The sequence below is a fragment of the Symphalangus syndactylus genome, chromosome 11 (assembly GCF_028878055.3).
Source record: "Symphalangus syndactylus isolate Jambi chromosome 11, NHGRI_mSymSyn1-v2.1_pri, whole genome shotgun sequence".
In the NCBI taxonomy this organism is placed as follows: Eukaryota; Metazoa; Chordata; class Mammalia; order Primates; family Hylobatidae; genus Symphalangus; species Symphalangus syndactylus.
The window spans coordinates 118,360,071-118,387,993 of record NC_072433.2 but is presented as its reverse complement, the minus strand read 5'-3'; the positions used below and the strand labels follow the sequence as shown (position 1 = coordinate 118,387,993).

Below are 27,923 nucleotides of genomic sequence, written 5' to 3'. Positions count from 1 at the left end.
TAGATCACATAAGTGAGAACGTGTGATGTTTGTCTTTCTGTGCCTGGCTTATTTCATTTAACGTAATGATCTCCAGTTCCAACCATGTTGTTGCAAATGACACACAGGATCACATTCTTTTTTTATAGCTGAATAGTATTCCATTGTGTATATGTACCACTCTATTTTTTTTTTTTTTTTTTGAGACAGGGTTTCTGTCACCCAAGATGGAGTGCAGTGGCATGGTCTCAGCTCACTGCAACCTCCACCTCCTGGGCTCAAGTGATCCTCCCACCTCAGTCCCCCAAGTAGCTGGGACCACAGGCGTATGCCACTACGCCCAGCTAAGTTTTGTATTTTTAGAGAGACAGGGTTTTTGTCATGTTGCCCAGGCTAGTCTCCAACTCCTGAGCTCAAGCTATCTGCCTGTGTCAGCCTCCCGAAGTGTTGGGATTACAGGCGTGAGCCACCACGCCTGGCCTGTACTACGTTTTCTTTATCCATTCATCCGTTGATGGACACTTAGGTTGCTTCCAAATCTTAGCTTTTATGAGCAGTGCTGCAACAAACATGGGAGTGCAGATATCTTTCCTTTCTTTTGCGTATATCTACCCAGCAGTAGAATTGTTGGATCATATGGTAGCTCTGTTTTTAGTTTTTTGAGGAACCTCCGATAGTTCTCCATAGTGGTTGCACTAATTTACATTCCCACCAACAGTTTACAAGGGTTGCCCTTCTTCCACATTCTCGGCATTTGTTATTGTCTGTCTTTTGGATATAAGCCATTTTAACTGAGGGTGCGATGATTTCTCATTGTAGTTTTGATTTGTTGCCATTTATATGTCTTCTTTTGAGAAATTTCTATTCAAACCCTTTGCCTATTTTTTTGATTGTATTATTAGATTTTTTCCGATGGAGTTGTTTGAGCTTCTTATATATTCTGGTTATTAATCCCTTGTCAGATGGGTAGTTTGCAAATATTTTCTCCCATTTTGTGGGTTGTGTCTTCACTTTGTTGATTGTTTCCTTTGCAGTGCAGAAGATTTTTAACTTGATGTGATTCCATTTTATTGTATTTTATTTTATTTAGACAGAATCGCGCTCGGTTGCCAGGCTGGAGTGCAGTGGCGTGATCTCGGCTCGCTGCAAGCTCCACCTCCTGGGTTCAAGTGATTCTCCTGCCTCGGCCTCCAGAGTAGCTGGAACTACAGGCGTGTGCCACCATGCCCAGCTAATTTTTGTATTTTTATTAGAGACGAGGTTTCACCATGTTGGCCAGGATGGTTTCGATCTCTTGACCTCGTGATCCGCCCACCTCGGCCTCCCAAAGTGTTGGGATTACAGGTGTGAGCCACCACACCCGGCCCCATTTGTCCGTTTTTGCTTTAGTTGCTTGTGCTTGTAGGGTGTTGCTCGCGAAATTTTTGCCTAGACCAATGTCCTGGAGACTTCTCAATGTTTTCTTGTAGTCGTTTCATAGTTTGAGGTCTTAGTTTTAAATCCTTAATCCATTTTGATTTGACTTTTTTATATAGTGAGAGGTGTCTAATTTTATTCTTCTGAATATGGAAATCCAGTTTTCCCAGCACCGCTTATTTTTTTATTTTTATTTTTATTTTTTTTTTTGAGGCAGAGTCTCGCTGTGTCACCCAGGTTGGAGTGCAGTGGCGCGATCTCAGCTCACTGCAAGCTCCGCCTCCCGGGTTCACGCCATTCTCCTGCCTCAGCCTCTCCGAGTAGCTGGGACTACAGGCGCCCGCCACCACGCCCGGCTAATTTTTTTGTATTTTTAGTAGAGACGAGGTTTCACCGTGGTCTCGATCTCCTGACCTCGTGATCCACCCGCCTCGGCCTCCGAAAGTGCTGGGATTACAAGCGTGAGCCACCGCGCCCGGCGCCAGCACCGCTTATTGAAGAGACTGTCTTCAGTGTATGTTCTTGGCACCTTTGTTGAAAATGAATTCACTCTAGGTACATGGACTTCTTTCTGTGTTCTCTATTCTGTTCCATTGGTCTTTGTCTGTTTTTATGCCAGTACCATGTTCTTTTGGTTACTATACCTCCATAGTATAATTTGAAGTCAGGTAATGTGATTCCTCCAGTTTTGTTCTTTTTGCTTAGGATAGCTTTGGCTATGTTGGATCTTTTGTGGTTCCATATAAATTTTAGGATTTTTTTTCTATTTCTGTGAAGAATGTCATTGGTATTTTAATAAAGACAAAATTGATGAACCTTGGGAACAAACATGCCAAGTGAAATAAGCCAGTCACTGAAAGACAAATATTGTATGATTCCACATATATATGGATACATCAGAACATATATATGAATTTATGAGGTACTTAGAGTAGTCAAATTCATAGATAAAGTAGAATGGTGGTTGCCAGGGGTAGGGGGAAATGGGGAGTTATTTAATTAGGTATAGTTTTGCAAGATGAAAATGTTCAGCAACAATGTGGATGTGGTTGTACAACATGTGAAAGTACTTAACACTACTGATATGGTACTCTTAAAAATGGTTAAGACTTTTGGGCTTGGTGGCTCACACTTGTAATCCTAGTACTTTGGAAGGCCAAGGTGGGTGAATCACTTGAGGCCAAGAGTTCAAGACCAGCCTGGGCAACATGGTGAAATCTTGTCTCTACTGAAAATACAAAACTTGGCTGGGTATGGTGGCATGCGCCTGTAGTCCCAGCTACTCAGGAGGCTGAGGTACGAGGATTACTTGAACATGGGAGGCAGAGGTTGTAGTGAGCCGAGATCACGCTACTGTGCTCTAGCCTGGATGACAGAGGGAGAATCTGTCCCCCAAAAAAAAAAAAGACCAGGCATGATGGCTTATGCCTATAATCCCAGCACTTTGGGAGGCTGAGGCAGGAGAATTGCTTGAGCCCAGGAGTTGAAGACCCGCCTGGCAACAGAGCAAGACTCCTGTCTCTACAAATAAAAACTTTTTAAAATTAACTGAGCATGGTGACGGGCACCTGTAGTCCCAGCTATTTGGGTGGCTGAAGTGGGAGAATCGCTTGAGGCCTGGAGTCAGAGGCTGCAGTAAGCTGTCATCCCACCACTGCATGCCAGCCAGGGCAACAGAGTCTCAAAAAGGAAAAAAAATGGTTAACATGGTAAATTTTATGTTGTGTATATTTTACTGCAGTTAAAAAAATAAAGATCTCCTGGTGCTTTGGCTTTAGCTCAAAAAGGCTTTGGATCTCTGTAAAATTCATGTTAGTATGTAACTTGATTCACAATGATGCAGAATCAATTAGACTTCTATATTTTTTACTTTATCCCTTTTGATCATTGTGGCACCTCTTCGTCTGTTTTATACATTGCTGCATGAGTTATTTTCTTTCTTCTCTATCAGTCTATCCACAAGATCTCTGAAGAGATCAGGTGTCCAAGCTTTGGCCCAGCAAACACATTCTAGAAACTTCTTGCCAAAGAAGCAGCCATTCTCAGCTCAGGTAAGGTTGTTCAAAGCCAACAGCAGGTGGGAAAATAGAAGGGAAACATTATGGAAATCAAGTGTACATTAAGAATTGCCTTAGAGTAGACTTGGACACACGACTGAAAAATGAAAATCAGACTCAATTGCCCGATGTACTTTTCTCTTTTCACATTTACATGTGTACTTGGGATAAACAGTAATTGAGACCACCTGTGCCCAACACGCTATGCCAGCAGAAATTGTTGCCTTTAGTGAGATCTTGTTAAAAAGCAGGTGTGTGAGAGCCTGACCATAATAAGAATTGGAGACCCTAAAAGAGACCATGTTAAAAGCTCAGATTTTTCAGCTACTACTCAAGACCTCAAGACTGGGCTGTGTTTGTTCCTCAGGCAGCAGGAATTCTGCATGGCTCTATAAAGCATAACACACGGGGTCTTTGTTTGCTTGAGGGCACTAAGATGATGCCTGGTGTTTTATACAGAGCATACTTGCTGTGCATCGCATATAGCAGGGACTTAATAGTGGATGAGCGGATCATGAATGGCTTGAGAAAAGCCATTTGATGTCAACTGAAACCTCAGACACAAATCTTGACGTAGCATCGCATGTGGAAAACACCATGTGCCAAACCCTGTGACATGGACATTGGACTTTCCTAGCCTGCCAGGCGCTAAGGAAGGGGACAACCCAGTGCAGCCAAGCCAGGAAGTCAATGAGAGGCAAACACAGCGTGGTCTAGGATTAAACAAACCTCTTAGTGATCTCCTTGACTCAGAATCTAGAATGCAGGGCAGTTCTTTGTCCTTCCTTCCATTGGCACACTCGTCTTTCTGCTTGGCAGTTTGTGAACTGAGTAGAGAGTTTTCTCTCTTGTCCCCCAGTCACCTCTTGCAGCTCTCAGACATAATGAATAATCTGAGGGCAGGCAGGCACTTCAGTCTAGCTGAAGGCTGCTCTTGTGGAAGTTCCTCAGGCCCTTGGTGTTTCATAAAATGGGGGATTTGTAAGGACTAGTGAAAGAGAAAATCAGCAACAGAGGCTTCTGATGAAACAGGTGGTAAAAATGCTCACATAATTACCATCTCCATTTTCCTTCTTAAGAAAAAGACACAAAGTAGAACTTCCACAATAGGTTCAATTATCAGTTTATTCAGTAGACTTTTTTTTTTTTTTTTTTTGAGACGGAGTTTCGCACTGTTACCCAGGCTGGAATGGAGTGGCACGATCCTGGCTCACTGCAAACTCTGCCTCCTGGGTTCAAGCGATTCTCCTGCCTCAGCCGCCTGACCAGCTGGGACTATAGGCACCCGCCACCGTGCCCAGCTGATTTTTGTATTTTTAGTAGAGACGAGGTTTCACCATGTTGGCCAGGATGGTCTTGATCTCCTGACCTTGTGATCCACCCGCCTCAGCCTCCCAAAGTGCTGGGATTACAGGTGTGAGCCACCACACCTGGCCATTAGACTTTTATTGGTTCCAGATTTCTACTTTACAGCCCCAGCCTAACAAGGGAGGAGGGAGGGGAGCTCAGCAAGTTCTGGCACAGGAGGAGCTGAGTAAACGCAAGTCCTGTGATGGGCATGGGCTTTGCTTATGTGATTTCATTCTCACAACCATCCTAGAAAAGAGCTTTTACTCTCCCAATTTCATAGATTATGGAACAGATGGTTGAAGAGGATACATATCTTGCTCAAAGCCAAAGAGCTAATAACTGGGTATTCCCTGGAACACCCAAGGGTCAGGATGCAACACCTCCAGGGCACTTGAGCTCTCCTTTCTGCTCTCCACTTGTCATTTCAGCTGTCTGTCGGCCTCATCCTTCCCCATTGCCAACAGGTTTTCTTCACGTGCTGGGCTATAGTTATGTGGAGTGTCTGAGGTCATACAGGAACTGACCCCGCTCTACAAGCTGGAAATTCCAGGGAAGGCCTCACCCTAGCCTGCCCTCATGTACACACCTGTGGGGAGGAGAGACCTGGTTACTGTGACTTGCAGGCCTACCAGAACCGCACAGATTGGGGAAGCAATAGTTGCCCAAAGAAATAGATTTGGGGAATTGTTATAAGACAGGGAAACACAGGAACTCTTATACGACAGAATGGCGAACTGGGGTTAAGTCTGGTTAAGTTACCTGCTGCCAGTGCTTATCTCTGTTGTCTCGAAGGGGACAGCCATTTACATAGGTCTCAGAGAGGCAGATGCAGAAAAGAGGAGTCTAAGCTACTCTGCTAGACTTACAGGGACTGTCTTCCTGGCTGTCACCTGGCTGGAGGAGAAAATGCCTGCAGCCTCAGATCTTTTGCTAATCAGGAGCCCAGACCCAACACTATGTTCTGTGACCTGGAAACAGGAGGATGTTGTATTATTTAAACCAAATAGTGTAGGCTGGACAGGGTTCAGAATGAAAGGCTTCAAACATTTTTTAATTTGAAAATAAGTACTAAAAATAGGCAGTTACCAAATGCCAGTAACAATCTAGCAGTAATACCTACCCCGAGGTCCAGGCCACAGCAGACACCTTGTGGGCTTTGGGGAGGTCCAAGGCCAGAAAGCACATTCAGTGTCTGCTCCAAGCAGTGAGTGAGTCTACTCAGGCCCAGGCAAGACCACAACTCCACCTTCCCTGTCTTGTGCTTCCTGGAACAGAAAGAGCTCTTTGGCCTCATCTGGTCTATTTCTTTGATCCTCAAGGAAGCCATGAGCTCAAATAGAATTTAAATGCAAATTGTCTATTTTTGGTGATGATAGAAAAATAACTACTTTTAAAGCTTGTTAGCTCTTTAGCATGTTATAGCTCTAGGGTTTCAGAGAAATGAAGAACTCGACAAGCAGGAGTTCAAGCACAAGGTCAAGTTTCTCCTTACATTTGGCACTTGTACAATCTCAGTGCTGACTAGCAACTTTATCTCTAGTGTCCTAGGAGATTTTAAGGATTACATACACATGAGAGATCATTTGGCGTTTGGGTTTATTCAATGTGTGTAAATGCCTCATACGTGTTTCCCTCATGGGAGTTGCAACCCTCCATCACTGCCCACTGGTTTTCACCTCCCTCTCTGGCCACAACCCACCACAAACAGTACATGTGTTAGTCTTTCTTGTTTTTTTGGGCTTGGGAGTTTTTTTGGCATTAAAATAAATTGTGGTAAAATGCACATAACAAAATGTCCTTGTCTTAACCATTTTTAAGTATACAGTTCAGTAGCATTAAGGACATTCACGTTTTGCAACCAAACTCCAAAACATTTTTACCTTGCAAAACTGAAACTCTATACCCATTAAACAACTCCACAATCCCCACTGCCCCTCTCCCTTGGCAACCACCATTCTACTTTCTGTGTCTGTGAATATGACTAATTTAAATACCTCATATAAGTGGAATCATATTTGTCTCTTTGTGACTTGTTTCACTTGAAATATTGTTCTCAAGGTTTATCCATGTTGTAGCATGTGTCAAAATTTCCTTTCTTTTTAAGGCTGAATATTTTATTGTATGTATGAACCACATTTTGTTTATCCATTTATCTGTCAAGGACACTTGGGTTGCTTCCACTTCTTAGTTATTTGAGAATAATGCTGCTGTGAACATGGGTGTACAGATATCTCTTTGAGACCCTGTGCTCGATTATTTTGGTTATATACCCAGAAGTGAGATTGCTGAATCATATGGTAGTACTGTTTTTAATTCTTTGAGGAAACTCCTTATTGTTTTCCACAGCAGTTGCATTATTTTGGATTCCCACCAATAGTGCACAAGGGTTCCAATTCCTCCACACCTTAACACCACTTATAATTTTGTTTGCATAGCAACCATCCTTATGGGTGTAAGGTGGTATCTCATGATTTTGATTTGCATTTTCCTAATAATTAATGATGTTGAGCCTCTTTTCATGTGCTTATTTGCCAACTATATATCTTCAAAGAAATGTCTATTCAAGTCCTTTGCCCATTTTTAAATCAGATTGTTTTTTGTTGTTGGCTTGTAGGAATTCTTTATGTATTCTGGATATTAACTCCTCATCAGATATATGATTTGCAAATATATTTTCACATTCCATAGGTTGCCTTTTCACTCTATTGTGTTCTTTGATGCACATAAGTTTTAAATTTTGAGATAGTCCAACTTGTGTATTTTTACTTTAGTTTCCAGTGTTTTCGGTATCATATCCAAGAAATCATTGCTAAATCCAGTGTCAAGAAATTGTTCCCTCTGTGTTGTCTTCTAGGAGTTCTATAGTTTTCGGTGTAATATTTAGGTCTTTAACCCATTTTAATTTTTACATATGGTATAAGATAAAGATTAGACTTCATTCTTTTGCATGTGGATATCTAATCCCAGCACCATTTGTTGGGGTAAAGAAACAAAACTGTCCTTTCTCCATGGAGTGGTCCTCGCACCCTTGACAAACATTATTTGACCACACATGGGAGGATTTATATCTGGACTCTCTATTCTGTGTATTAGTTTATATGTTTGTCTTTATGCCAGTACCACACTGTTTTGATTACTGTAGATTTGTAATAAGTTTTAAAATTAGAAAGAATGAAACTTACAATCTTTTTTCTTCCAACATTCTTCTTTATCAAGATTGTTTTCACTCTTCAGGGTCCCTTGAGATTCCATATGCATTTTAGGATGGGTTGGTTTTTTCCTGCAAAAAATGCCATTAAGATTTTTTAAATATTTTTTATTTTTGTTTGTAGAGATGGGATCTCGCTTTGTTGCTGAGGCTGGTCTCAAACTGCTGGCCTCATGCGATCCTCCCACCTTGGCCTCCCCAAATTCTGAGATTACAGGCATGAGCTGCCACACCCAGCCACCATTAGGATTTTGATAGCAATTGCATTAAGTCTGTAGATTGCTTTGTGTAGTATCAACAGTTTAACAACAGTAAGTCTTCTGATCCAAGAACACAGTATGTCTTTTCATGTACTGATGTCATCTTTAGTTTCTTTCAGTAACATTCTGTTAGTTTTCAGTATACATGTCTTTTGCCTCCTTGGTTAAATGTACTCCTAGGTATTTTTTTTTTTAAATTTCTGACGCTAATGCAAACAATTGTTTTCTTAATTTCCTTTTTAGGTTTTTTGTTGTTATAACACAACTAATTTTTTGCCTGTTGATTTTTATACCTTACAACCTTGCTGTATTTGTTTATTAGTTCTAACAGGCTTTTGGTGTTGTCAGAACTAATGGAACAATTAGGATTTTTCTACGTATAAGATTATGTTGCCTGTGAAGAGAGATCATTTTATAACTTCTTTTCTAGTCTGGATGCCTTTTATTTCTTTTTCTTGCCTAATTGCTCTGGGTAAGACTTGCAGTATTTTGTTCAGTAGAACTCGTGAAAGTAGACAACCATGTCTTGTTCCTGATCATGAGGTCAAGAGATCGAGACCATCCTGGCCAACATGGTAAGACCCCATCTCTACTAAAAATACAAAAAAAAAAATTAGCTGGGCACGGTGGCGCATACCTGTAGTCCCAGCTCACAGTCTTTCACCATTGAGTATGATGTCTGCTGTGGGCTTTTCATATATGGCATTTATTATGTTGAGGTAATTTTCTTCTCCTAGTTCGTTGAGAGTTTTTGTTGTGAAAGGGTGTTGAACTTTGTCAGATTTTTTTTTTTCTTTGCGACACTTGAAATGATTTTGCGGGTTTTTCTTCCATTCTGCAAATGGTGATATCTTTATATTGAATGATTTTCCTATATTGAACCATTCTTGTATTCCAGGAATAAATCCCACTTGGTCATGGTGTATAATCCTTCTAATGTGCTGTTGAAATCGATTTACTAGCATTTTGTTGAGGATTTTGCATTGCATTTTACTTGCTTCTTTCAAGATTTCTTCTTTGTCTTTGCTTTTTGATTATAATGTTTCTCAGTGTAGGTCTCCTACTTGTTAATTGAGCCTCTCATATTTATATTTCCATTTCATTCCTCAAAGCTGGGAAATTTACAGACATTATATTTTTCTCATAACGTCTTTTCCCCTTTCTTTCTTCTGTTTGAGACCCTTTTAATGTATATATTGGTTGGCTTGATAGTGTCCGTTAAGTCCCTTAGAAGCTGTTCACTTTTCTTCATTCTTTTTGTACCTGATTCAGCACCTTCAAATGTCATGTCTTCAAGTTTGCTGATTCCTTCTGCTTTATCGAGTCTTCTAGAGAATTTTTCAATTCAACAGTTGCATTTTTCAGCTCCAGAATCTGGCTTTTAAAAAAATTTCTCAGCCGGGCATGGTGGCTCACGCCTGTAATCCCAGCACTTTGGGAGGCTGAGGTGGGGATCATGAGGTCAAGAGATCGAGACCATCCTGGCCAACATGGTAAGACCCCATCTCTACTAAAAATACAAAAAAAAAAAAAATTAGCTGGGCACGGTGGCACATAACTGTAGTCCCAGCTACTCGGGAGGCTGAGGCAGGAGAATTGCTTGAACCCAGGAGGTGGAGGTTGCAGTGAGCTGATATACTACCACTGCACTCCAGCCTGGGTGACAGAAACTCCGTCTCAAAAAAAAAAAAAAAAAATTATCTGTTGATATTCTCATTTTGTTCATAAATTGTTTTCCTAATTTTGTTAAGTTGTGTTCTATTTTAGCTTACTGAGCATATTTAAGATACTTGTGGTGTTTTTGTTTTGTTTTGAGACAGAGTCTCATTCTGTCACCCAGGCTGGAGTGCAGTGGCGCAATCTTGGCTTACTGCAACCTCTGCCTCCCAGGTTCAAGCAATTCTTGTGCCTCAGTCTCCTGAGTAGCTGGGACTACAGTCACGTGCCACCATGCCCAACTAATTTTTGTATTTTTTAGTAGAGACAGGGTTTCCCCACGTTGGCCAGGCTGGCCTTGAACTCCTAGCCTCAAGTGATACACCAGCCTCGGCCTCCCAAAGTGCTGGGATTACAGGCGTGAGCCACCACATCCAGCCCGACAGTTGTTTACATACTTTGTCAAGTAAGTCAGAGGTCTGTGTTCTTTAGGATTGATTTCTGGAGATTTATTTTGTACCTTTGAATAGACTGTTTCATTGTTTCTGCATATACCTTGTGATCTCTTTTTGAGATGTGGTTATTTGAAGAAACAGCCACCTCTCCCAGCTGGCTTTGTGCAGGGGAATACCTTCACTAATCAGCCTAGCTTAAAGGCTCAGGGTCTTCTCAAGTCTTTTCTGGGGCTGTGTCTTCCCTGGGACCATGTGTGTGTGTTATTTTTGTATTACTTGTGTTTATTTGTGTTGTACTTGGGTGTCCCTTGCATTCCTCTTCCTGTCATCTATTGCCCCAAAGCATCCGTAGATCTGGGAGCTGCCTGCTATTCTAGTGCACCAGAGCACTCCCCCTAGGCTTTGAAGCCCCTAACCATGTGTCCAAGGTATGTCACTGTTTGTATCAGTACTCTGAGTCAGGAAAGACAGAAACTAGTCCCTTAAGCAGCCCTCAGGCAAGCTAGAAAGTTACAAGCAAGCTCCACCTTTTTTCTTTAGTCCCAAGGGAGAAACTGGGACTGAGGCAGTTTCCTTTGACAATACCATGCTGCACCAGGGAAGAGGTGGAATAAAAGTGACCAAAATTTCATGAAATTTCCTATAACTTTGAGTGTGACTTGTTCTTGTTGAGACATTCACTTGGTTGCCGCAGCTTCTTAGCTGGTTTCTAGAGTTTTTACAAGATATTTTGGTCTGAATATTGTCTATACAGTGTTTCCCTGGGGAAACGAGCCTGGAGCTTCCTAATCTGCCATCTTGCAGAACGTCACCCCTCTAATCTCTCTTGTTTAAAATATATTGTTATTTTGTTTTATATTACTGAATAAGATTAGTAGGATAAAGAGAATGAAATCCAAATAGTATAGTATGGCATGAAATTAAAAATAAAAGTCTCCTTATCCACTTTCCAAACCCCATTCCCACTTCCTAAGGATAACCACTCGTAGCCATTTGTCTTTTGAAGTCTTCTGAGGGTTACTTCCTTTAAATAACATAAGCATACCTTCATTTCTTGATTCAACAACTTTGAATTGTGCAAATGATTTTATACACCAAAAGATGAGGCTTGTAACAGAATCCTTGTCCTCCTCCTTCCAGTTTTTATTATATTTTTACATCTAAATGTCTCATCTGTTAGAACTTCAAATGATAATTTTAAACATACATGTATAGAGAGTTCATGACTTCTGAATATGTATATAAAGGAGATTGACACTTATATTCCCCTCCATTCCTTTAACCCTACACCATCTTCTGAATTTTGTTTTGTAAAATTTACATTTTGTTCTGTGACTATAGTATTTTATGCTTTCACTTAAAAGGTGTTTAAATATATTTATAATGCACTGTACAAACAAGATATGTGATGAGCGCTAAATGAAATGCAATATTTGTCTCTAAAGTCATCCCTCTCAGATGACATTTCCTTTCTAAATTTTACAGAACATATTTACTGAGTGCCTCCTACATGGCCCATCCTGTTCTAGGCACTTGGAGTACACTCATTAATTGCTCAAAATCATATCTTTGGACCTGTTTTTGGTTTAAACAAACATATCTAGAATTGTCTTTTCCTTTTTGTTGATGGTAAAATGTGTGACAGTTTGGATATTTGTCCCCACCCAAATCTCATGTTGAATTGTAATCCCCAGTGATGGAGGTGGGGCTTGGTGGGAGGTGTTTGGGTCATGGGGGCAGATCCCTCATGGCTTGGTGCTGTCTTTGCAATAATGAGTTCTTGTGAGATCTGGTCATTTAAAAGTGTGTGGCACCCGACCAGGTGCGGTGGCTCATGCCTGTAATCCCCGCACTTTGGGAGGCCGAGGCAGGTGGATCACCTGAGGTCAGGAGTTGGAGACCAGCCTGGCCAACATGGTGAAACCCCATCTCTACTAAAAATACAAAAGTTAGCGAGATGTGGTGGCACGTGCCTATAGTTCCAGCTACTCAGGTGCTGAGACAGGAGAATCGTTTGAACTCAGGAAGCGGAGGTTGCAGTGAGCTGAGATCATGCCACTGCACTCCAGCCTGGGCAACAGAGCAAGACTTCATCTCAAAAAAAAAAAAAAAGTGTGTGGCACCTCCCCCACTACTCTCTCTCTTGCTCATGCTCTGGCCATGTGATGCCCCAAGAAGCTGAACAGGTGCTAGCACCATGCTTCCTATAAAGCCTGCAGAATCGTGAGGCAATTAAACCTCTTTTCTTTATAAATCACCCAGCCTTGGGTATTTCTTTATAGCAATGCAAGAAGGCCTAACACAATGTGTTAACTATATTACTAACATCTCAGCTTCAATGTCACTGTCTCAGCACGGTGATATTTTAAACTACAATTCCCCTCCTACATCCCCAGTTATTTATCCAGAGCACTTACCATTTTCTAATCTGTTACCTAATTCACTTATTTATTTGGCTTAATGTCTTTCTGCATCCCCCTACTAGAACAAAAACTCTTGGAGGCTTAAGAAATTTGTTCACTGCTGTATCCTCAGTGTCTAAACAGTACCTGGGCACATAATGCTCAATAAAAATGTTGTGAATGCATGTTATCTTCCTGCTATTGAATGGTATCCATTTAATCATGCTTCTTGTAAACAGTTGTTCTAAAAATCTGTCATTGTTTGTTCTAATTTGGATAGAATGCCTTCTAGGTTGGCTTCAGACCTAGAAATCCTGAGATTTAATTTTATTACTACATTTGTTCTCTATTCTCACAGAGTGTTTTCAGTATGAGTGTGTGGAAAGTAAAGCCATTCATTGCTAGTGTAATCATCTTTATTCTGCCATCTTATTTCACTGAGAGTATGGCTGTAGAGAGAATTCTAAGTTCAAAATAATGTCTCCTCCAAAGTCTGAGGGAAGTGCCCCCATTATATTCCAGACCACAGTACTGCTGTTGAGAAATCTGGTAATCTTCAAAAGTTGAAGGAATAATCAGAGAAATAATATTTCCCAGAGCTGAATATATGAGTCTTCAGAACAAAAGGTCCTTGAGGGCTGTGAAGTGAGAAAGTATATATGTAAAAACAAATTTTTTTGAAATTTCAAGAGACTTTTTTTTTTTAATCTTTTTCCTCTGAAGAGCATTTTCCTTGCTTTCTTTTTGTAAAACTCCCATTAATCACAGATCGGACTGCCTGACCCTCTACTGTGTCGTGTCCTTCACAGTAGAATGAGTATTTCCTAGATTCTTTTGTTGTTGTCATTGAGACGGAGTGTCGCTGTATCGCCCAGGCTGAAGTGTAGTAGCGCAATCTTGGCTCACTGCAACCTCTGCCTCCTGGGTTCAAGCGATTCTCCTGCCTCAGCCTCCTGAGTACCTGGGATTACAGCTGTGCGCCACCATGCCTGGCTAATTTTTGTATTTTTAGTAGAGATGGGGTTTCACCATGTTGGCCAGGCTGGTCTCGAACTCCTGACCTTGTGATTCGCCCACCTCGGCCTCCCAAAGTGCTGGGATGACAGGCGTGAACCACTGTGTCCAGCCCTCAGATTCTTTTTTTAAAAGAGACAGGGTCTTGCTATGTTGCCCAGGATGGACCCAAGTCCTGGGCTCAAGTGATCCATCTGCCTCACCCTCCAAAATAGCTGGGACTACAGACATGCGTCACCATGCCCAGCTGATACTTTTCTAAAATGTCTGTCTGATCATACTAGTTTCCTATAGGAATATCAGATTGAAAAAAGGGAAGAAGGGACAAAGGACTGCTCGTTTCTGTTTCTGGTTTTAGGAGTAGCAGATCCTTTTATGCTATTGGCTTAGATGGTCTGTGGCCTTAATTCCATTGTGCACAGATTGGATGTGGCTGCATTTAGAGAGGGACAGTCCAGTCACTTATTAGGTACACTTACGCTGTACCTATCCAGAGAAAATCAGGTGAGCAAAACCTACATACACTTGTGAAAAATGATAATAGGACACAATGGACATTATGGACATTGGAAAGAGATTGAACTAAAAATTACCCCATTTGGAATCTGGGTGGTTTTGCCAAAAGACAGAAACAGAGTGGTTTTTACCTCCTTTGCAGTATTTCTGAAAAGTAAAACACTGTTTTTTGCAGAAACCCGGAAACAGCAGCTGAAATGTTTTACATGCTCCCTGAGGAAGCAGCGCCCAGCACATGAAGCCCTGCGGGAGAGCACAGCAGCAGTGGAGGCTCTGGAGGAAGGCGTGGTGTCTAAGGCAAAGCACTCTGCCAGCTTACACATTTATTTGAAGGACACAGACATAAAATGGATATATATGTTTATATAACTTAAAGCAATGGGAAGAAATAGGTAACTAGGTGAGGCTCTGAAGATTTTGAAAGAAGTGTGTTACTTGCTTGCTGCTCCTTTAAGGGAGAAAAAACAAAAAACATACCCATAAGCCTAGGAATTCTTTCTGGGCCCCCTAAGGCAGGTTCTCAGCTGCATTTAACTGTCTAAAGCTACTGAACCCATGAGTTCTAGTGAGTTGTAAAAGCGCTAATGAACTCCATAGCTTGGATTTACAAAATAGAATATCTAGGGGTTAGAATGAACCACCAGCTTTACTTTTCTGCTAAGATTACCTTCTAATGAGATGAAAATCAGCTTTCTTCAATACCAGGATCACCATTCTTTGAGAACTTCCTTATAAGGTCCCAGATCAAACACTTGATCTTATTCAGGGAGTAACTGTTTTCTGTAGTAAATACAAAGGTGTTTTTTTTTTCTAGGCATCAAAGGCAAACCAGATAGAACATTAAGATGATGGGCATTAAAAAGATGAGGTAGGGGTCAAAATGAGCCTAGAGGTTGCATATATCTACAAGAAAGTTTTTTTTTTTTTTTCCTTCCTGCATAGATGGAGCAGCTCATTGAAAAACACTTTTATTTTTTCAAAGGTTCAGGGTCTTGCTCTGTCACCCAGGCTGAAGTGCAGAGGCATCATCGTAACTCAAGCTCACTGTAATCTTGAACTCCTGGGCTCAAGGAATCCTGGGACAAAGTATCAAAGGCAAACCCTCATAGTGTGAGAAACATTATGAAAACCAAAAGTTAAGGTGCCAAAACATAAAAAGTCAGATGAAGATGAGTCATTTAATGGTTTCATTCTTACTGGACCATTCTGGCTGGAGACAATAAGTAGAAGGTAAAATTTCAGTGACTTAAGTTTGCGTATAGTGTACTTTAAGCAGAGGGCACAGAATTTCCTTCATCTTTATCAATTTTGTAGATTTTTGCATCTTCATAAATATTAGCAATTTCTAGACTGTCTCTGACACTCTTTAATAGACTTGTCTTTTTGTGGTTATATGCCCTTCCTTCAACATTTTATGCATATCCTTTAAAAACATCATAAGCTCACAATGTAATTGCTCTTGGTCTACCAACATCAGTTTCTTCAGATACTTTTTCATAGTTGGGATTGTCAGAATTTTATTTTGCAAAGAACTTCATTTTAAGCCAATTTCTTTTTAGAATCTTTGGATATGGGATAAGGACAAAAGTTACCAGAAGTTTTGAAATAGTCTTTCCTAATAATTTGTCTTTTCTGTTTTTAGACTGTTTTGAGGCAATTCTCATAAAACGAAACCTAACTCACCTATTCTCAGTATTCGACCAGCAAAACACCTCACTTACCTGTGCACATGATCTAATGCAACAGAGTCCCTAACAGGTTATATCTGGTGAGTATGCAGACATACAGATCTTCTTTGTCTTAAAACAGGTTTTAGCTGTGGCACTGACATTCTGGACCGAATCCATCTTTGTTGTGGGGGCTGTCCTGTACATCATAGGATATTTAGCAGCATCCCTACTTTCCACTCCCCAGATCCTGTACCACTCCTTCCTCAAGCTGTGATAACCAAAACTGTCTTCTGACATTGCTCTAATGTCTCCATGGGGAGCAAAATCACTCCCTATGGGAACCAGTGTCGTAAACCATTTTAGAGGCAAACTATAAACTAACTAACTCCCCTAACTGTGATGGTGGAAATAGTCTATAAAACTTCCTAATACAGCAGCTCATCACTACATGATGCTACTAAGCACCTGAAATGTGGCCAAGTATGAGGAGAATTCTTAATTTAATTTCATTTTAATTAAGTCCTACATATACTCTAAGGACAGGATGCTTCATCATGGAATGCTGTGTAGATATCCGATACCTTTATTAAAAATCATGTGGTTCATCGGCAATAAAAACTTACTTACTTACAGAGAGGGTTTCACCATGTTGTCCAGGCTGGTCTCAAATTAGCCACCCACCTCCAAAAGAAAGAGCTGGGATTACAGGTGTGAGTCACTGCACCAGGCATAAATGTTTTATTAGTCCTATTTCTATCCATTTAATTTTCATTCTGACTGACTAGGTATTTGTTAAATTAAAAGGTGAACTGTGACGTTAAAGATTACAATGAGTGATACAAATTTAAATTCTCTTTTAAATCAAAAAGTTTTTTAAGTTGTTTTTTGCATGATAGGAATCATGACTGAAAATATAAGAATGCAAAAAAAGGTGCTCTAACTGAATTCTGGTAAATAATTCCTTCCTTGAGAGAAAAGAAAAACTAAACAAATTTAAAGGAAAGGCCAACCAGGATTGAAAGAAAACATTTATTGAATCAAAATCAATACTTTCTTTTTAATATCTACAAGCCAACACAGAACTCATTTTATTCAAGAATGAACACAATGTACAAAAAAAGTATGCTTATATTATAAAAATATGTCAATTTTATCTTCTGGGTGCTTAGCAGAAGTCATTTTAAACAAAATCAAGGCAAACTTGTTCTCTATAATGAGTCTGCTATAATTTAACAACAAAGTGAAAGCTAATGTAATCACGAAGTATTTTTAAAGGTCCACTGATAATGCTGCACTGGAAATGCTAAACCCAATGTTAACTAAAGTCAACATTTCCGCTCTATGCTTATTGGCACCACTTCATGCCTACATCATGGGAAAGTACCTCTTTTACAGACTGCAGATCACTGCTAACAGAATCCATGTGACTCAGTCTTCAGTTTCAGATCACTGCTAACAGAATCCATGTGACTCACTCAGTCTTCAGTTTCCCTTGCTTAACATGTTAGCATATATTTCAGCAAAGATTAACAGTATAATGAATGTTGAGTAGTAAAATCCTATTTAATTAGCTTCAATTTAAAAATGAGATATGCTGCTATGGGGAACAAATGACCTCTTGAGATTTACAACCCCATTTTAAATGTAGGAAAGCTGCCTCCCTAAAAAAAAAAAAAAATTATGTCCAAGGTTAATACTGTATCTTTTTTTGTAGTTTTCTTATTTCTTGATTTTATTGGCACCTCCCAGGCACTTTGGCATGTGCTCCTGCATAAAGTGTAGTTACTGTGCCTGTAGAGTGAGTTAGTGACAGCTGCAGAGTAGTTATAGGGTGACAAGTCCACTTTTGGCTTACCATGGAGATCTGCTCCAACACACGCTGGTCGTTGGAGCAGCAAAAAAAAAAAAAACAAAAAACCGGCGATTTGGAAAAAGAATAAAATCATGAGTCAGGGAAAAGGATCACAGCTTCCCGTATTGTTGTTGTTCCAAGAGTTATAATGACAAGTAGAAAAATTTTACTAATTTAAAGAGTCAGTCAAAATAGAAGTAGACTAAATAGCATGAGTGCTGATAATGCCAAGAAAATCCAATCTCTCTTCTAAAGAGCTTGCACACAGCAATGTCCCTGGCCAAGAAACTGACCGTGCCTGGCTGAACAGAATGACAACAGTACTCAGGCAAATTCCACAATGCGACATCCACTTGGTCAATCAGTGACAATGGATGAATTCAACTTTAGAAGTTATTAAACAAACTGCAAATGTGCTTGGGATTGAGACAAAGGCTCAAAACTGCAAAATACAAAGATCAAGTAATCTGGTGCCCCGCTGTACTGGTTAAATTAAATTTCAAAAAGTGGAGGAGAAATGCTTTCACATTTTACCTACATAAACCTAATGTTTGTTCAGTTGCCTGTTTTGCAAGAATCTGGGACTAACGTAAATGAAGGCAGAAGATAAAGTGATCCCTGTTCCTTTATTCAAAGTTATCTAAAGTTTTTAATTAAGCCCCATTTGTTACATGAAATGTTAATCCTACCAAATGTAGTTAGATAGATAGGCTTGAATTGGACAGAGGATTTAAACATTTTAATGAGAACACAAACCACTGACTCTGGCTTAACACCACCCTCTAACAGAAAAGAAGAAACCTTTACAGAAATATTTGAAATATACAAAATTTGTGCAAGGACAAACATATTTTAGAACCTGAGCAAAGGCTTCGTACAGGTTGTTTTCACTGGCAATAATTCAGCCAAGTCGATATGTATGTTGCTCTTGGCAACTGATGTGGCCCCTAAAATATGTAGAGCACAGAAAGGCCAGTGACTCTGGAGTCTGCAGTTAGTAGTACAGGCCAGAAGTTGAAGAAATTGCTACTGGAAACAACTGGATACCATAACATTAAAAAGTAAAAATAAAAGAATGAGTACCCAAAGAAACGAACAGCTAATAAGATGAAGATGCTCAGGATCGGACTGGATAAGAGTATGACCACAACACTCAGATACATAACCACACCTGTTTACAACCACAGGTCCTTGCTCTCAAAATAAATATATTGAACATTTACAACAGAATGAATGCCTTATGAATGCAAGCTTTTCTTTTATTGCAATTCTAATCAAATAGACCAAAAGGTCATACTTCTAAAATAAGCTACAAGTAATCTTTTTCTATGAAAATGATGTGACTTGGTGCCACAGCTAAACTTTATCTAATAGCAGCATCATCAGCCCATGGCAGCAAAGAAATGAAATGTTAGTTTCTGGCATCCCATGGGCTCTTACCGAAGCAACTTCATAAAGCATGCAGATATCTATTCTGCTGAAGTTTCAAACAAATAAAAATGATCATTGTGCTTGTGGGTCTCATACCTTCCAAAATATACATAAATGATGGCAAATTAACAAATAATAGCAGGTCCTTGCTTTCCAATAAAATCGTAAGGCAGTGAAAAGAAAAATGTTTAAAATAGAAAAAAAAAAGCTGCAAAATGGTGTTAGCATTCACAAAAAAGATCATGCGAAGATCAGATCCATACTGATTAAACATTGAAAATTCAGTGACAATCCAAAGAACTCTGTCCATGAGTCCAAAGGCATGCATGCCAGCTGAAGGAAATGCAGGATTCATCTGACAGTATCTTCTTCAGAGCAGAACAGTAACATCTCACTGGAATAATCACAACAGGGTGGACAAGGTGCCATCACACTTCTTTTTTGTAATTCAAAATAAAAGAAACGCAATCACAGGACAAAAAAAAAATTACAGAATAGTGGACAGAGAAAATATAGAAATTCACAATAACCCTATAAAACAAAAAAAAAACTTCAAATTATTTCTACATTTTCAGGGTTTATCCTTTTTCAAAGTAGTCTTTTTAATTAATTTGAAAAGTTTATAAACAATGAAGTGTTAACTATAAAATTACTACCCAAGAGATTATCTTCAGTATCAGTACTTTTTTGAGACAGGATCTTGCTCTGTCACCCAGGCTGGAGTGCAGTGGCACATTCGCAGCTGACTGCAACCCCTGCCTTCCGGGTTCAAGCAATTCTCGTGCCTCAGCCTCCCGAGTAGCTGGGATTACAGGCATGCGCCACCACGCCCAGCTAATTTTTGTTATTTTTAGTAGAGACGGGGTTTCACCATGTTGGCCAAGCTAGTCTCCAATTCCTGGCCTCAGGTGATCTGCCCACCTAGGCCTCCCAAAGTGCTGGGATTACAGGTGTGAGCCACCACACTCCGCCTCAATACTCAAAATAATAATTTCACTCTTGTTTAAAGGACACATAAGAAGCATCCTGTCATCAGAATCCTCCCCAACCAGATGTTTTAAAGTATTTAAAGTTCTTAATAAGGAAAAGAACCTAAAACTTACATTCCAAGTGCAGAAACTACACTTAGCTGAGTAATTTTGCCTTTCCCAGTAAGTTCACAATTTAAAAATTATATATATATATATATATATATTTACTATTATTGGCCTGGCCATGTCTGGCCTTCAGGTCCAGACCCCAGTTCTCAGTACTCACTGAAGAAAGGACCAGGGCTATCCCGCCTTCGTATCCACGAGCTGCATCTGCACATTGGCAGGCATTCCACCTCCATAACCTCCCTTGGACTGCATTTGGTTCTGAATGGAGCTAACCTAAAACAAGACAAAAATACAACAAAACAAAATGGAAGTCAGGAAGTAGGTCTGGTGCAACTAATTAATTCTTTTCCCAGAATTTTATTTGGGCTGCTTTTTTCAGAAGGGTACTTTATAGAAAAAAAAATTTTTTTTTTATTATACTTTGTTTTAGGGTACATGTGCACAATGTGCAGGTTTGGAGAAAAATTTTTTATAGGCAAACATTTTCTGGTTATAAGGACAAACAGGGAGGCTAGCAACTGAAACATTTTTTGCAAAACCCCTATTTTCTCTATTTCCAAATTACAAAAGTCAGTTTTGTAATTCACAAGGCACTTGGTAACATTTGAAAAATAGTCAAAAATATATAGATCAACTCCACTTTCTTTTTTTTTTTAAGATAGTCTTGCTGTGTTGCCCAGGCTGGAGTACAATGGCGTCAGCTCACTGCAACCTCCACCTCCCAGATTCAAGTGATTCTCCTGCCTCAGCCTCCCCAGTAGCTGGGATTACAGGCACACATCACCACGCTCAGCTAATTTTTCTATTTTTAGGTTTCACCATGTTGGCCAGGCTGGTCTTGAACTCCTGACCTCAAATGATCCGACTGCCTCAGCCTCCCGAAGTGCTGGGATTACAGGCATGAGCCACCGCACCCGGCCGATCAACTCCACTTTGTTTCTCAACCTCAAGTATCTTAATTTACAGATATCTCACATATATAATCACTTCAATTACTTAGTAAAGAATCAAAACCAAGAAAATAAGCATGAATAAAATTGGACCAACCAAACATAAATCTTAAAAGTCTGTGTCATAAAATGTACCATGTTAACATACCCTGATAAAGTAAAAAAGAATCAAAGAATCCAAAGAGATAGTCCCAGTTTATTTATTAATATTGTAACTGGGTAAACTATTTATCCTCTCTGAGTATCAGGCTTCTTATCTGTAAAAGGGTTAAGATGGTAATCTCTCCTGACCACATTACAGGGCTGTTTCCTGATAAGAGTGCAAGATAGATACATGAAAGCTGGGGTATTTTCTTTTTGCTGAAACAAAGGCACATAAAGTCATTTGCAAACTGTGAAGTACTTTTAGCATATCATTATTATTCCAATCTTAGTTCATATAAATTAGAAGCAATCTAGAAGCAGAGAATTGGAGAGTCAGGCTAGACTGCTACAAGAAGGAACACAAGCAATACGATTTTGGAGGTGATGGCCTAACTAGTGGAGAGAGAGCACTAGCAATGTGGTCGAGTATTTCATGGAATCAGCTCAAAGGGCCCTGCACGCTTCTACGATTTGGAGCGAACCAGGGCATCATCTATTTATCAGTCATCTGCTTATCAAATACTTACTGAGCACCTACTGTAATATAAGGCATGAAGGGTGAGGTGCTTTCCACTGGCGATTCTGAGTCAATATATTTAAAGTAAGACTTGTCTAACTCATTTTTTGAGCAAGCCAGGTTTCAATATATACTATAATAGAACATAATGGCAAAACAAAATGCATAGCTTATTTAGATCAAGAGTCTAAATGAGAAAATGTGTTTGGCTCTTAAATGGGGACATTTTTGCTAATGTGGAAATTTACTTACATGGAACATCTTATTCGCATGACATCACATTATAAGGTATGGCTATAATAGTCACATGAATAAAATGACTACTTCAGGTAAGAGTGTAAGAAGAAATCTGTATTTTTGTTTTTTAAACATAAACTTGCTCAGTTAATGCAGTGTGAAGAGGCTAGGGCCTGTCATATGATACCAGTTCAAATTCATCATCTGCCCCTTTATAGTAACTAACATTAAGTTATGTGGCATAAACTTGATACCAAGTAATTTTCCACTTAACATGGCATGTTAGCTTTTATAGATATTTTAGGCCTATCTTAAAAAACATCTTTATGACCAGGTACAGTGGCTCACAGCTGTAATCCCAACACTTTGGGAGTTCGAAGTAGGCAGATAACTTGAGCCCAGGAGTTTGAGACCAGCCTGGAAAACACAGCGAAACCCCATCTCTACAAAAAAAATACAAAAACTAGCTGGGCATGGTGGTGCAAGCCTGTAGTCCCAGCTACTGGGGGAGGCTGAGGCAGGAGGATCGACAGCCTAGGCGGTCAAGGCTGCAGTGAGCACTCCAGCCTGGGCAACAGAATGAGACTCTGCATCAAAAAAACCCAAAACCAACCAAACAAAAAATCTTTGTTTTTACACTGTGCATTCAATAATGCCATGCAGATTCTAAGAAAAAAAGTATTTTTTCTCCAAAAGTCAATTCTTCAATTTAAAAGATTTGGTTTATCTTAAGTAATCTTTATTAAGTAACTTTAATAAGTAATCTTTCAGTGTTGAGACTGAATGTATTATTGTGACTGTGAATATACAATATTTTAACACAGGGTTGTATTACTGAATGGGTAACAGAAATCTTTTCTGGAAAGAAGGTAGTAGAAAAGAAAGTCTTTTACACTAAGTAAAGGTAGAAGAATAATATATTTAGAAGAAAGAAGAAATTACAAGTCATCTAACCATTCAATAATATAGTTTAGGCAAGCCTGTTTCATATGCGTCAAGCCATGTTCCTAATACTAGTTGCTCATTTCTTTTCTTTGAATAAACAGCATGTCTATTTATGGTTTTTTCTTATTTATTATTGCATTGCATAGAACGTACTTTTTCTCACAGAGTCAGGCTCATTAAATCAGAACTATCGATACTTTCAGGAAAAGTTACTCGGCCAGGCATGGTGGCTCATGCCTGTAATAATCTCAACACTTTGGGAAGCCGAGGTGGGTGGATCACCGGAGGTCAGGAGTTCGAGACCAGCCTGGCCAACATGGTGAAATCCCGCTCTACTAAAAATACAAAAAATTAGCCAGGCATGGTGGTGCATGCCTGTAATCCCAGTTACTCGGGAGGCTGAGACAGGAGAATTGCTTGAACCTAGGAGGCAGAGGTTGCGGTGAGCTGAGATCGTGCCACTGCACTCCAGCCTGGGTGACAGAGCGAGACTCTGTCTCAAAAAAAAAGTTACTAATTGAACAACACCGTTCCTAGCAGCAAGAACAGAGTGCTCTGTGATGGTGGGATGGATGCTGAATATTGCTTTAGAGATAGCAAACTCAAATACGAAATAACTATAGAACACATTTGGGAAACACATTTAGCTCTAAAGGGCTGAAATACTTCATAAAAAGTCCACTTCAGTAGCAGAGAAGGCTGCCTGGAGACAGCAAGGTAGAAACTCTACCACAGCTAAAGTCCCATCTCGATCCTGCATCTAAGATTAAGAGGTAGGTGTGCAAGCCCTGCAAAGTAGTCCTGAAGTTCTACCTAAACTATGAGAAGCACAAAAGTATGCCAATGATAGGTTTTTCATTCAGGGAGGAATCTTAAATTCAGAAATGTACGTAAGATTTTAAATGCCACGAACTAAAATTTAATTCCTCCTATACAGTTGGATTTATTTTTTTGAGATGGGGTCTCACTCTGTCACCCAGGCTGGAGTTCAGGGGCATGATCTCAGCTCACTGCAACCTCCCCCCTCCCAGGTTCAAGCAATCCTCCCCGCTCAGCCTCCCAAAGTACTGGGATTACAGGCGTGAGCCACCGTGCCTGGCCTTATAGTTGGATTTTTTAAAAATCTGAGGTGGCAGAGACAACATCTGTTGATGAGAGAGAAATTAAAATTCATCATATATAACAAATTTGAAACTACCCATTCTCTTTATTATAGTAACCATATTAATAAAAGTAATAGGGCCCCATTTAGTCTTTTCACTCTATGTTGATGCAGGAAACAAAGCTACTGACTATTTTGACGGCAACATGATACCTCTTGCATTTCCACAAAGCAGTCAAGTGAAACAAAGTACTTTTCCTACGGATTTAAAACAAACAAGCTGTTTCCTTTCCAGGAAGGTTCAAATGTCATTCCTTTGCTTACCTAGTAACTGCAGTGACAAACGTCGTTGCTGTATCCAGGATATCCATCTACCTATTTTTAAAGTCCCTATTAAGTCTTTTGTTAATGCTGTCTAGTAAGTTGGTATACAGTGGATCATAATTTTGTGTTTATAAAATCCTTTCTGGTTCTGAACACTTTAGGGATCATTTATACTTGTTTAGGCATGGGGAAAACAGTCAGTCTGTTGAAACTCAGTGGCCTGCTTTAAGGCAAATGTGAGGAACAACTCTGATAAGAACCCGCATTTGGTGCTGCTTCTATTATAATGCATTCTGGTTTTCTCTTCAACAAAAATTAAGGACTAAAAGGTCAGCTGAGTAGATCTAAAGCCTATTCTGAAATTCACTGAAACTTCTATTAAAAGACAACGAATAAATCTTATTTCTGGTTCTTCACATCCTACTGGCAAATGTGACAAATTTTTACTGCCTTGCCCTAAAGGAATATGTGAAAATTCTAATCCTATGCTTAGTGCATGAGACTTAGAGTAAATAAATCACCAACATTCTAATATTATCAGGTAAAGATGCATAGTTTATAACAGGGGTCCCAAAACCAGAAGTGGCCTGTTAGGAACCAGGTTGCACAAGAGGAGGTGAGTGGCTGCAAGTGAGCATCACCACCTGAGCTCCGCCTCCTGTCACATCAGTGATGGCGTGAGATTCTCATAGGAGCACGAACCCCATTGTCAACTGCACACACAAGGATTTGGTTGCAGACTCCTTATGAGAATCTAATGCCTGATGAACTGAAGTAGAACAGTTTCATCCCGAAACCATTTCCCCCATGGAAAAACTGTCTTCCATGAAACTGGTCCCTGGTGCCAAAAAGGTTGGAGACCACTGGTTTATAAAGTAAAGCAATAAAAATGTGTGCAAAAGGCAACTAACTGAACTTAAAAGAACAAGAAGAGATTATTAAAAAGGGTGATATCCAAGTCTCTTTGGTGGGAGCAAGAGAATCAATAGGATATTAACCTCCATTCTGAACTCAAATCCTTTCAAGTGTCAAAGTATTTATTTGGGACAAAGGCAGCTATGAAGAGTTGTGTACAAGAAACAGAAACAAATACATAACCCAGGAAATTCAAAGAGATTAATTTTTCATCAGTTTGCTTCTCTCTTCTATGCTCGTATTATGTATTTACATTCACTGTATACAAATTCATTTAGCATAATGCTATTACAAATGTTTGTGCCTATCACACAGGTTTCATATGACTATGCCCCAATGCCCTAAGTGCATGTCCCACTAACATAACATACTTACTGAATTCATTCCACTGAACAGGTCTCCCGATCCAACATGAGCCGTATGCACAAAGTTTGTGGGCTCTCCAATCATACTTCTGTCAATCCGCCGTCGCCTTTTCTAAAATATGGGGAACAATGTGTTGAGAAAGTGATCTTATGAACAATTTATTCTGATGGATTGTTATACTATGACTGTTTAATAAATTTGCCAAGAACACAAAAATGCCTAGCTCTTAGACTGCCACAATTACTTCTTATGATGAAATCCCAAGAGAAATACATGCACAAAAATGATTAGTAGAGCAAAATAACAGGTTATTATTTAGAGCTTAATAGATTTGGTCTAGCTTTGGTCATCCACATATTTGTATAATAACTGCTTTTTATTCTTTTTAAAAAACGAGACAAATGTAAAACTACCCTCAGTCACTATTATTGTTGGCAAAGAACACAGTGTGGTTTGAATACACTGTCTGATTTTAAACATTACTTTCTGGCTTTCATCATTAACAGATGTATTATATTTTGATGGTTATTATTCAGATTACACCCAATTACCTTTCTATGCTAAAATGAAATCTGTCATTTCAGCTGGAGGGGGTGGGGGTGGGAGGGTGAGAGGGTGACAGATTTGGTCACCCTAGTCCATTCACTCTTCTCTGGTCTGTTCTAGCTGGGAACTAAACCTGTTGATTACCTAGGCTGGGTCTTTTTTTTTTTTTTGAGACGGAGTCTTGCTCTTTCGCCCAGGCTGGAGTGCAGTGGCGCAATCTCGGCTCACTGCAAGCTCCGCCTCCCGGGTTCACGCCATTCTCCTGCCTCAGCCTCTCCGAGTAGCTGGGACTACAGGCGCCCGCCACCACGCCCGGCTAATTTTTTGTATTGTTTAGTAGAGACGGGGTTTCACCGTGGTCTCGATCTCCTGACCTTGTGATCCGCCCACCTCGGCCTCCCAAAGTGCTGGGATTACAAGCGTGAGCCACCGCGCCTGGCCTCCTAGGCTGGGTCTTACTGACTCTTCCTAATTTTTTTTTTTTTTTTTTTTTTTTTTTTTGAGATGGAGTCTTGCTATGTTACCCAGGCTGGTCTTTAACTGGGCTCAAGCAATCCTTGCACCTCAGCTCCCAAGTAGCTGGGATTACAGGCATGCACCACTACACCTGGCTGACTCTTCCTAATTTTTGAAAAGCACTTCTCATGGGGTACTAAGCCCCATTTTCCAGTAACTTTAGCCACCAGCTGGTGTCCCTGTTCTGACCAATACGCTCATCTACCACCCCTTAGAACTATTTCCTTACCGTACTGCTGTGTTTCACTGATTAAGAGTTTTCCAGATGTGAAGATTATCTTAGATCTGTCCTGTTTTCCATGACCCCTTAGATATGATAATCTTATTGGGAGAGACCACTGGGCAAGTTGGGTTACTGTCCTACTATGGGGCTCTGCTTATCCCAGTTTACTGTCAATAGTATACTTCTCCTGAAATTGCAGCTTCCCTCAAAACCAAGCAGAGTTATAAACTTGTTGGATTAGCTGCCCTTTGAACATAACATTTTTATGTCCTTATCTACTGAAATGCTGGCATGATCCTGATAAACCCTAAAATTTTATCAAGACAGTCCCATATGACAGCTCCTCAGGGTGAAAACATGACTTTCTACAAAACCACAAAAGTGGTGAGCCCGTGCATATATTTTAGAAGTCCATATACATTGTTTTACTGTCCTCTCGTTTATATTGTCATAGATAGAAACAACAACAACCACAAAAAACCCTGACGCCTTTCCTTTGAAATATTTATGTTCTTCATCCTTAGAATTCAGCAATGACATTAGACCATCTCCAAGTTTGTTGGGTTTTCCTTCCAGTAATTCTGCATGGCACACGGTTATCTGAACACAGGTTTTCTGTATCTTAGAAAAGTCTTATTCTATTAGTTGCTTGATAATTGCTCTATGTGTTCATTTTGCTATTTCTGGACTTCCTGCCTATGTGGACATTTGAACCTGTGTGTGTCTATAATCCTCCAAGTTTCTTATATTTTCATCCTTTATTTTATTTCTC

General features: G+C 39.9%; 1 protein-coding gene and 1 long non-coding RNA gene across 5 annotated transcripts in view; one reads left to right on the top strand and one right to left on the bottom strand.

Annotated features, from left to right (window-relative positions):
• Positions 1-1,607: 1,607 nt before the first annotated feature.
• Positions 1,608-17,223, top strand: LOC129493325 (uncharacterized). Its single transcript, XR_008661114.2, has 3 exons — positions 1,608-3,446; positions 14,489-15,543; positions 15,956-17,223. It is a non-coding gene; the product is annotated as an uncharacterized lncRNA (long non-coding RNA).
• The window catches only part of CDC42SE2 (CDC42 small effector 2), a 137,671-nt gene continuing 126,746 nt past the window's right edge, over positions 16,999-27,923 (bottom strand). For 3 of the 4 annotated variants that reach the window (XM_063612403.1, XM_055299356.2, XM_063612402.1), the window contains exons 4-6: positions 25,876-25,977; positions 20,524-20,639; positions 16,999-19,797 (exon numbers count right to left, since the gene is read on the bottom strand). In XM_063612403.1, the coding sequence (XP_063468473.1) occupies positions 20,541-20,639; positions 25,876-25,977 (201 nt within the window). In that variant the 3' untranslated portion in view covers positions 16,999-19,797; positions 20,524-20,540. The remainder of the gene's footprint in view (positions 19,798-20,523; positions 20,640-25,875; positions 25,978-27,923) is intronic. The other variant, XM_055299357.2, reaches the window with a different exon arrangement.